The sequence below is a fragment of the Oxyura jamaicensis genome, chromosome 28 (assembly GCF_011077185.1).
Source record: "Oxyura jamaicensis isolate SHBP4307 breed ruddy duck chromosome 28, BPBGC_Ojam_1.0, whole genome shotgun sequence".
NCBI lineage: Eukaryota > Metazoa > Chordata > Aves > Anseriformes > Anatidae > Oxyura > Oxyura jamaicensis.
Genome location: NC_048920.1, coordinates 174,557 through 185,555, shown reverse-complemented (window position 1 = coordinate 185,555; position 10,999 = coordinate 174,557). Strand labels below are relative to the sequence as shown.

Sequence of the window (10,999 nt, the reverse complement as noted above, 5' to 3'; positions counted from 1 at the left end):
CGCTGCAGCCAGGAAGGGCTTGGTGTTCCTGCATTAGTGATGAATTGGGAAGGAGGCCCTGCTCCACCACGCTGCACAGCATTCCTGGCTTGCAGGCTGTGCCATTGTTTCAAGCAAATCTGTGCTGAAAAATGAGGAGGGTGGGAGCCGGGAGGGGGGTATGCGATCGAGGCAATTCCCGCTGTTACTGCAGTGACGCCAGGGATCTGGCCTCGAGGAAGAAGCCGTGGGGGATGGATTGAGGCAAAATGGTGAGGAAACCTGCTTGACCCAGCGAGATACTGGCAGCAGCTCACCTTGTCACGGAGGAAAGATGTCATTTTATCACCTCTCTAGTGACAGGCAGGTGGTAGGGGAAGCGATGCGAGAGAGCAGGGTCCTGCTCAGCCCTTGAGAGCAGGAATCGATGTCAAGCCAGGACCGAGCACTGGGCTGCCCTGCTGGCAGGGCACAGGGCTCCAACAGAGCAGGTTCTGCCCCAACAGGCTCTGGGGGCAGCCCCGAGGTTGTTCCCTGTCCCTTCCCCAGCTGAGCCAGGGCTCTGCGGAGCTTTCACAAGGATCCCTGTGCCAAGGAGGGTTGGCTCACAGCCACTCTGCCCACATCACCTTGCACTCTTGTACCACGTCCTCAGAAGTGGTTTCTCTGCCAGGAGCTGATCTTCAATCATCCTCGATCACCAGTGCTTTGGGGGTCCTGCAGCACTCACTGCTCACATGCCTTGAGCCTCTTCTGCCAAGGTAGGACAGGTGTGCAGCTCTGGCGATGGGAGGTTACAAGGTGGAACAGCCTGTCTGGAAACAGAAATGCTGCTTCCTCGAGTTTGCAGCTACTGGGAGAGTCATGGGGGGATTTTTAATCTTTGTGTGCATGAGTGTTTTATTATTAATGTTTTGCTGCTGGTGGTATGGGGCGGGACAGTTAGATTTGAGCCCAAGTCTGGTATGGTTCCTGAAGAAATGACTCCCCTGGGAAATCCAGAAGCCGATCCAATGGGTGCAGAGCCAGGCTGGGAGCATGGGGAACCACAGCACTGGTCATCCATGGGGCAGGATATCAGGGTGCTACCCACTGCCTAGAGAAATGCCTCGAGTGTGAAATCAGCACGATTCAGGAGTGGAGCACAAGATTCAGCATCTGCAGGGGATTTGGAGAGCCCAAAAGCTCTGTCTTTATGCTTTGAAGCAAGTTAGCCTCCCACAGGGAGCAAGGAAGTGCCCACAGCCGAGTCAGGAGCAGCTCCCAGCCTGCCGGCAGCTGAGGATGTTCAGCCAGCAGCCTCATGGTTTGTTCGACCCCTTGCCCACCAAACCAAGGCTGCTAATTAGCTCTAACAACAGGGACGTCTGTTCCTCTGAAGTCTCCAGCCTGAAAATGCCCCAGACCAATTTCTCCTAAATCCTCCTCCCTTGTACATCCATCAGGAATAACATCCACTTACTGTGCTCCCTGCCCCCAGGCTGAGGCTGAACCAGTGACCTCGAGGTGAAAGCGCTTGAAAAGCTTCAGCCCTCCCCACAGCCAGCACGTTCCCAGCGGGATTTTCAGCAGCACTTACAGAGCAGAGATGGTTTTAGCAACTGCCGTTCCACAGCAGCCCCTGGCCCAAAGCTGTGTTGCCCTTTCACACAGGAATCCGGCTTGCCCGGTTTCAGCGAGGCCCTCGGAGCAGCTGTGGGACCTCGGGTCAGGCTCCAGCTACCGACGCTGCTTTGCCAGCTCCTGGAGCTCGCCCCGCACTGCCCAGGGGCTGGGGCAAATGCTGGGCTGGCCGCACGCGGTTCCTGCCCCCCGCAGAGGTGCTGAGGCCCAGCCAGCTTGTGCCATGCAGCAGCGGCTCTGCTCTGGGCCCAGCAGGGATGGGGCTGAGCCCCTGCACGCGGCCAGACCTCAGAGACCCCCATGTGGTTCTCAAGCCCATGTCAGGAGCCTGCCCTCCCAGGCCTCAGCTGCATCCTGCCCCACATTTGTGCCGTCAAGGTGTCAGCATTTGGCTGATGAAAGCATAGTCCTGACCTCGCAGCCGCCTGGTCCTGTACCCCATCCAAAGCACTGCACGGCCATGCCAGCCCCAGGAGGGGAGCAGGGCCGGGGGCAGCTCCGTGTGCCTTCCCCCAGACCCAGTGCCAGGACTGAGCTCGTTCAGCAAATCCCAGCAAATCTCCCCCTCAGGCGCTCAGCCCAGTCTTTTCTGGCCACCATTGGGATGAGGCACAACGGCCACCACCCTCCTGGACCTGCAGGGCCCCAGCCCACAGCTCCACGAGGCACCGAGCCCCACAGCCTCCTCCTGGGGGAGGGAATTTTCCCACTCAGCTGGCTTGGGAGAGATAGAGGAAGATGTTATCAGGGCAGAGCAGGCTGCTGAGCCAGAGGCTGGGCTCTAACTATTAAGAGCCAATTCCATTACAGCAACCTCAGCTCCCGGGCAATGCAGGCCAGGCTCTCCCAAGGGGCGAGACCACAGCAGCAGCATGTCCCCTGTGCCCCTGGGGGACAGGAACACCATGTGTGCGGGGCAGCAGCCCCCATGCCATGCTGAGTGCCTGCCCCCAGCTGCCTCTCCTCTCTCAGGAGCTGCTGCCCTGGCACCCTCTGCCTCACTCCAGCAGGCCCTCAGCCCAGCATGGCCAGGAGCGAAAGGCACAGGAATTGTCCTCCTCCTGCCAGCAGCTGCTAAAACAAGACCTGGAGAGAAGCCAGAACCAGCAGCATTGCCGCTAGCCCCCTTCCCTAGCCAGGGAGAAACCCCTGGCTGGGGCTGCCTTTGGGTGCAGGGGCAGGAGGTAAGTGCACGGACAAGTCCTTTTAAGTCATCCCAAAGCGGCAAGAAAACAGGCAACACATCACCGTCTTAACCAACCTTCTTATTTCTTTATTTGAAAGGCACAGCTTGTACGTCCTTGATACAGCATTTTCAGTTCCTCTTATTATAGGTCAAGTGATTAAACACAAAAAGCAAAACAAGATCTTTCTAAAGGACTATATACAAACACCAGATTATTATTTAATTTTATTTTTTTTGTTCCATTTTTGTTTTTTTAGAAGACACGCTAGCGCACGGAGATAAGAACAGAGAAAGCTGCTGTATCCTCTACGGGGAGGGGGTGCAGGGAAGGGACCAAGGGAGCTCCCAGGTGCCCGCCTGCCCCTCAGCCAGTCCTGGACCCCAGCCCCCTGGCAGCCGGTGCTCTGCCAAGGGGAGCGGGCAGAGGGCCCCCCCCAGCCTGAGGCCAAGGAGCAGCGCGAGGAGAAAACCCAGCGGCTGGACGTGTGGAACTGCGGCAGTGCTGCGGGACTGGTTAAAAACAGAGACATGCAGAACAGCAAGGAGCTGGCCGGTGCTTGCGCGGGGGCCGGAGACGCAAGGAGATGAGGAGCGCCTGGGGTGGGGTGGGGGGCGTTGGGGCAGGGGTCCCAGCAGGGGGTTGTGCAGAAACCGGTAGGAACGAGGGTCGTCGTTAAATACCGAGGGGGAGCAGCAGGCAGGGGCTGTGGCACCCCCAGAGAAGCCCAAGCCAGAACCAGGCCGGGCATGGGGGGGGGGGCATGCAGTGGCTGCCGTGGCAGTGCCACGCAGGCTGCCCACTGGTGGGGCACCCCCAAGCCCCACCACCACCCACAGATGCTGCATCTGGCATTGACGCCCCAGCCCCGGCCCCTTCTCTCTAATCCGACTTCTCCCCGTCGTCATCTTGGTGGGCGTCCCCATCATGGCCGTTCTTGTCCTCCTTGGTCAGGTGCCCCTGGGAGCCCAGGGCCGAGAGCGAGAGGAGGCCAGAGCCGGCGCTGACAGCGGGGAGGGATGGGGGCTGCAGCCCCACGGGCAGCGGAGTCAGAGGCAGCGCGAGGGCTTGGAGCTGTGAGAGCTGGTGCGCTTGGAGCTGCTGCTGTAGGGAACGAGGGGCAGACAGGGGGAGGGGAGCGGGGAGTTGTCATTTTGAGGGGCCCCAGGCCTGCCCAGGTCCAGCTGCCTCAGCAGAGCCCATGCCAGCAGCTGGGCTCAACCCAGAGCACCAAGCACGCAGCCCCAGGAGGGAGGCACAGCCCAGCCTCCTCAGGCTGCTGCAGCCTCCTGAGAAGGCTCAGCAGCAAGTCCCCAGCCCCTAGGAGGCCTGGCCTCAGCCACTGGCACTCTCTAAGGATGTGGTTAAACCCCTCCCAGCCTTGACCACGAACAGATGGCGTTTCCACACCCAGGAGCTGCCACAGATCCTGCCCCAAACCAAAGCCTCTCTTTACAACCTGTGGGATGGAGCAGGAGCCCACGCCCCCTGCAAAGCCAAGCAACATCCCGATGAGCCTGGCTAAAGCCAGCCCACACCAGCAGGACCATTCCAGCACGTGGAGCTGCCGTCCTGTGAGGCCTCAGATCTGCCATGGAGGCCCAAGGCACCAAAGCCAGCCCCCCGCCCCCAAAACACGTACACGTGCACCACGTACACGGATGATGGAGTTCAGTTCTGGTGCTGTCACCTGCTTGGCTCGTTCAATGGCTCCCAGGACTTGCTGCTGATGCTGGAGGGAGAACAGAGGAATTTGAGGTCATTTCAGACATAGGAGGGAAGGATAACAGGGACCCAGCAGGACTGGTGCACACATGGAGGCTGCTCAACCCCAAACAGTACCCTACTACCAGGCCTGGCCCTTTCACTCCAGCAAGTGGCTTTTTCTTTCCATCTTGGCAGAAGGACGAGGCTGGGGAGGGGGAATGTGCTGCATTACGATGCAATGGGTTTAGTCGTGGCTTCGTTATTAGCCAGCTCTGATCTGATCAGCAAGCCACTTTGTCTCCCCCCGGAGCAGGTGGGTGACAGCAGCTCAGTCTATCCCCCAGTCCCACAGCTAATCCAGACCCAGAAATGCAGCCCTCACCCCACAGCTCCTGACCAGAAAACAACGAAGCGCTCAGCCTCGGGGTAGCATGGGGGCAGCTGGCACTGAGGGTGCTGCAGCTCCCCCCTCCCCTCAGCCCTCCCAGTTAATTCCTTGGGGGGGGGGGGGGGGGGGGGGGGAAAGGGGAGAGCCTGTCAGCCATGACAGTGGGGCAGAGGAGCTCAGTCCACAGGAGCTGTATGGAGGTGCTTTTTGGTGCCCTCCTCCCCAGCTCACTGCCCATTGCTTCCAGCAGCTGGCTAAAAGCAGCTGAGCTGGGAGTCGCGGGAGCGGGGTGAGAACAGAGCCCAGTCTTGTCTGCACCAAGGGGACGGACGGACGGACAGCATGGCCTTGGGGGCCTGCTTGGACTCAGGGCCAAACCTCTTCAGAAGGGCTGAAGGAGGAGCCGGGGTCCGTGTGCACTGGGCCCCGCTCCCTCAAACCAACACCCCCGAGCCAGGCAGTTACCTCCTGTGAGAGGTAGGGCAGAACCTGCGCACAAATCCCATTGAGCCTCTTGACGATTTCAGCCTGGAGGGTGGGAAAAACAGAGAGGAACAGCATCAGGGGACCCTGTGGCACCCACCCTGAGCGCTGCCCCCCCGAGAAGGAGAGAGCCCGGCAGCGTTCTGGTTTGCAGGGGGACACCTCACCCCAAAGCCCCCCCCAGATGGTTAAATAAATCCACGCTGCTGACTGCAAAGAGCAAGTTATCAAGATTCTCTTCTCTCTCAGGGTCTCCAGTATTAAATTAATGAAGTCAGGAGCATCCAGAGAAAAAATTTATTATAGATCCTGGTGGGGATGCATTGAATTGTGTTCGCTGTGCAGAGGCAGACAGGCAGGAACACTGCTGTTGCAACCTTGGCTCTGCCCCACATGCCAGCTGCTGGGCACCTCCTCCAGCCACCCCCTCCTCCTCCTTCCCCCCAGCCCCACAGCTGAGCTCCCAGGTGTGGCTTGGACACACACTTCCCCCCCCCAGCCCCACAGCTGAGCGGGCAAAACTGAGCCTATGCCGAGATCATGGGGCCAGAGGCAGCTCCTGCACTAACCTCAGCCAAGCAGGTGACAAAGTTTGGGGGCATTAAAGCTTTTCTACTGGGGAAGAGTGAAGCTCTTGGCCCTCTGCAACTCACTTTCCTCCAGATCCAAAAGGAGCAGGGAGACAGAGGGCTTAGGCAAGCACTGACACAGGCTGGGAAACCTTGTGGGACTGCAGTGATGGTTCAAAGCCTCTCAGCAAGCTGCAGGTTTCCCTCCCAGAGCAGCCCGTCCCACGGGCTTAGTGAACAGGGCGATGGGATTGGAGGCTCTAAGTGCGTTTGCAGGGAGCAGAGCTGTGATAAGAGGCTTTTAGCTGAGCCAGGGCATACACAGACGACTGTGACTGGAAGCTGAAGGAGGCTCATGTTGTTAACAGCACAGGTAATTAGCCACTGGGGATAATTAACAACTTAACCACCAGCAAGGGTAATGAACGAACTCATCCGGGCTGCAGCAGAGCCTCCTTCCATCACGAGGAGGCTCTCAGGAGCTTCAACATCGCAAATGGAACGCTGCCTACTCTGAGGGCAGCAGCCTCCTGGGGCAGCAGAACCAGGCACCTGTGGGGCTGGGGGGGGGAAACCGCTCGCCCTCTGGCCCAGGCTTGCAGCCCTTGCCTGGCTGCAGGATGGCATTGAATTGAGGCTTCACGTTGCCGTGCAGCCTGGCTCGGGGCACCCAGACCCGCAGCATCCCCAGGCAGGGTCCCCACCTTCTGTAAGGCTTTGCAAAGGCAGCTTTTTGCCAGAACAGTTAATTTCCCTCCCAACAAGAAAACATGTTTTTAAGATCAAGGGGGAAAAACGCGAATGTCCTCCCCCACCCAGGAGCTGGCAATCCCAAAAGCAGTTTTGACATTTTACAGGCTCATGGCATTTCCAGTTCCTGAAATACCACTGAAGTGATGGGGACAAAGCATGGCAGACAGCCCACCCTCCCCAGGAATTAAAACACTTGGAAATGCCTTCCCCTACCTGTTTGTGCATTTCAATATTCAGCCCGTAGGACATCTCGTAATACTGCAGAGCAGGGTAGAAAAGAACAAAAAAGGTCAAATCTCTATCAGAGAAAGGGGCTCCGTGCATCGGTGCTGGGAGCCACCGCTGCTTTCCTATCAGTCTTTACAACAGCTGGGCAAGGATGGAAGGAGAGCAGAGGAAACCAAAGGCAGCTGCAGGCAGCGACCCTCCCCGTGTCCAAGGCCAAGCACCCAAGCCCAGGGGGCTCCGCATGCTGCTGCAGACAGGACCTGGGAATCGTCTGGGCCCCATCTACCACCCTCACAGACACCCTGCAGCTCCCTGCATCGCGGTGAGAACAAGCGACGCTGCTCCAAACATGCCAGCAGGTGCAGGGCTCTGCAGACCTCTACGTCCACAGACGACAGAAGCAGTCTGGCTCTCCAAGCCACACCTGGCCAATATCCTAACACCCATGTTGCTGCTTCAGCAGCAAATAGAAGAGATCACCACTGGGCTTCAGCTAACAAGCAACACGTCAAGCTGCACACAGCTCCAGCTGTTTGGGAAAAGCTGTGTGGAAAAAAAACACACGAAACCACACACAAAAATAAAAGCACCCCCCGGCCCCCACCAGTAACAGGTAGCTACAGAGCAATCTATTGGCAAGACAAGTTAATTCCTGGCCCCTAGAATAAGCTGTTTTTATGCTGTTTGAGAGTTTAGGAGCCCCTCCCTTAGCCCCTCTCTTCCTCCTGATTCTTCAAAAGGAAAAGAAAATCCCCATCTGCACTCATTTAATTCAAAGAGGGGAAGATCGCTGTCGCTTCAGCACCAACTGCACGAGAGAAGTGCCTGGCTCACCATCATGGCTATTTCTGTCTGCTTCCACACTGCTGCCGGCTCTCGAGGCTTCTTTGCATTCTGGAGACTGAGCAGGAAGCACAAGCCTGACCCCCACGCTGCTAATTGTGGCTTATTCAAGAACTGGAGCAGCTGTAGCAGCTTTGCAGAGGCACAGAAACCCTTCTTTGCTTCCTGCATGCAGTGCAGGGAGCGAAGCAGCCCTGTGCCATGGCAGGACCCTGCGAAGCCTCAACCTTGGCACTGCCAGCATCACCCTTCCTCTCCGCACCACGGGCGGTCGCCTCTACCAGTTCTGGTGACTGATGGCATTACGGGAAAAAATAAATAAATTTAATCCAGATGTGGCCACGTGAAAGTCTCTGTGCAGGCTGCAAGGCCCAGGAAGCAATCATTTATTGTTGAGAAGGGGGCAGCATTAAGAGCCAGGCTTCCCCACACCTGTATGGACAGCGGTGACTGGCTCTCCGCAGCCCCAACCCAAGTGTGCCTTGCTCCCCGCAGTCTCAGGGTCCAGACACGCAGACAGTGCAGGAGAGGCTGCCTCCACTATTTCTGGCTTTAAATTTGTAATTCTCCTCTGAAGAGCTGCTGCATTAATTTCTACATCTTATCTCTTCCTTCCAGGACAGGTGCAGCAGCTGGCAAGCAGGCACCACCTCATCTTTACGGGCAGCATTGCAGCCTCCTGGTAACTCCTTGGTAGGAAGGGGACAGCACAGCCTTGCCCTGCCTCACTCTCCAGTGCTGCCAGGGGCTGGTCTTCACACGGGGTGACAGCGGCGCCGCCTAGCAGCCATACAGTCGCCCTGCCAGCAAGGACACGGCTCCTTCACGGAGGATTTCTCCTTAGAGTCAGCTGAGCCTGCCACCCACGTGTAGTGACATTTCTGCCTTTTCCTGGCACTGCCCTGGGCGCTGCACACGCTGTGCAGAGCCACGCGTGCAGGCGCTCTGCCCCACAGCACTGCAGGGCCACTGGGCATGCAAGGAGGTGTGCAGGGCTGGGCTCCCACGTGGCAGCTGGCTCTGGACCCCCACCCTGCAACCTCCCAGCACACAGCCCCATCCTGCCCTTGCCAGGAGCCTCATGAAGCCCATGGGCACTGCCTCCTGCAGCCCTCTCCCTGCTGCAGGACCCCCATGTCCCCAGGCGCAAGCAGCAAGGTCACGCTGTTGGCAATGACCTGGCTTCCATGCTGCCCTCAAGCATCAGGTTGCCTTTACCGAGCAGCATTTAGGGCTTGGGTACCTCCCAAGCCACCCTGACCTCCTTCCACTCCTGCTCTGCAAGGAAGAACCACCCCTGCTTCTCCAGAGGTGGATGATGAAGCTGCCCCAGGTCCTCCACCTGTGGGCTGCAGATGGAGGTGAAGTGCAGGATCCTCGCTCTGGAACCCCCTTTCCCTGTCACCAGCACAGTCCCAGTGCTCCCCAGCTGCCATGGGAACGTTGGGCTGTCAGGTGCAGGCACCCTGCCATCAGCTGGGCCCATCCCTTTTCTGTGTCCAACAACTCTGCTACTTCCCTGCACTTCAGCAGCTCACCACACGTAGACAACACGACACACAAGGAGCCCTTCTTTCAGGAAAGCCAATGCCAGCCCGGTCTGCAGACCCACTGCTCCATGGGCAAAGCCTCTGCCAACAAAACCCCGGCACCAGCACCTGCTCCCCACAGGCATCCCCACCCGTGCCACCCACGCGCTGCCAGGGCAGGCCCTTACCATGACGTAGTGACGCTGCATCTCCGATTTCTCGCTGGCTAGCTTGTCGCATTCCAACTTCAAGCTGAAAAGCCAGAAAACAGTAAGAAAACCACAAGCAGGAGGTGAGTGAGCTGCTCAGCACAGAGCAGTCACATCCTGCAGCCCCACACAGCCTGTCCCAGCTGGGCAGGCTCTGCAGGCACCACAACCTCAGCACCCGTGCGTGGCGGGCTCAGCTGTCTCTCATCTGTATGGCAGCTGCTGCAGCAGAGCCTGCTCCCACCTCCAAGGCCAGCATCCGCCAGGATCCCACTCAAGAGAAGCAGCACAAGGCTGCCCCACAGCCAGGCACTGACCTCACGGCTCTGCCTGGCACAAGGAAGCAGCGGCTGCAGTCGTTTGGGTTTCCTCAGCTGATGCCAGCAGCGGGGGACACTAGCCAGGGGCCTGCCTGCTACATGCCACAGATGGTCTGACTTTGTTTCCTGAGCTGCATCAGGGCCTTTTCCAGGCGGCACAGGGAGGCCCAGGTACAGCGCAACCCTCCAGAAAAAAGGGTTTTCTCTCTCTCCTGGGTTCTTTGCACCCTTATGAGAAAACACCACTGCTCCTCGCACTTCACGAATCTCCAGCTCCCCTGCCAAGCAGCTGCAGCCAACATGTGCAGTGGTTTTATGTTTCAAACAAGAAACAGCTTCACCTACACAAAACCTGCCTCTCTGCAAGCAGGTCAAGTCCCGCAGAGGGGGGAAGCATCCCCTGCAGCAAGCGTGCTCCTGGGCCCCCGCTACCCACAGGCACAAGGGCACCGCACTACACTGCCGCCGCCCCAGCGCTACCAAACCCGAAGCCCGTGTGTGTCTGAAGCACACGCAGGAAGCAACGGCCCACCAGCAGCCAGCATTTGGGCCAGCAGAAGCACTTCCACATGCCCATGTGGGGAAGCGGAAGCGTTTGGGTTTAAGCGCTCCCTGCAGCATTCACAGTCCCGGAATGGCAGCCAGTAAGAAGAACCGAGGAAAGCTCCCAGTGAGCCGCGGGAGACCTGGCAAGCCTCTGCGCAGCCCTGGCTGAGCTACGCTTGGAGGAAAGGCCTGGCCGGGGCAGGAGGACCACACGCTCTGCTCGGCAGGCTCCTGCCCAGGCATGATGAACGCCATCCCGCAGGTGCTCCTCCAGCCTCACCAGCCCAAGCCGCAGCTGGGTCCCTCTGGGTGCCCCGGTTTGGCCTGCACAGGGGAGCACTGGGGGCTCTCCAGGCACCCCCGAGCCGCACATACCTGTGGTACTGGGCCTGCAGCAGCTGGAACTCGTCCTTGATGCGGTCGCAGGAGTCAGAGGTGGTGAACTTCAGCTGCTGCGGCAGGTGAGAGGAGCCCTTGAACGACACGAGAAGGCGCTGGGCACCCAGCGGGGCGGGGGCGCGCGGCCCTGCCTGTCGCGACCCGGGCCCGCTGCGGACGGGCCGGCAGCGCTGCCCCCAGCCGGCAGCGGCGCCCCGCCGCTGGGGGGACCGAGACCGGCGGGGGCCCGGGGCGGGAGG

At 59.1% G+C, this 10,999-nt stretch overlaps 1 protein-coding gene across 1 annotated transcript; it reads right to left on the bottom strand.

Annotated features, from left to right (window-relative positions):
• Window positions 1-2,854: 2,854 nt before the first annotated feature.
• TLE5 (TLE family member 5, transcriptional modulator) lies at window positions 2,855-10,997 on the bottom strand (the record flags this gene model as incomplete). The annotated part of the gene is made up of 7 exons (XM_035308671.1): window positions 2,855-3,890; window positions 4,444-4,518; window positions 5,347-5,409; window positions 6,900-6,944; window positions 9,475-9,538; window positions 10,737-10,891; window positions 10,935-10,997. Coding segments are annotated over 7 exons (687 nt in total), but the record flags the coding sequence as incomplete, so codon positions are not given.
• Window positions 10,998-10,999: the final 2 nt, after the last annotated feature.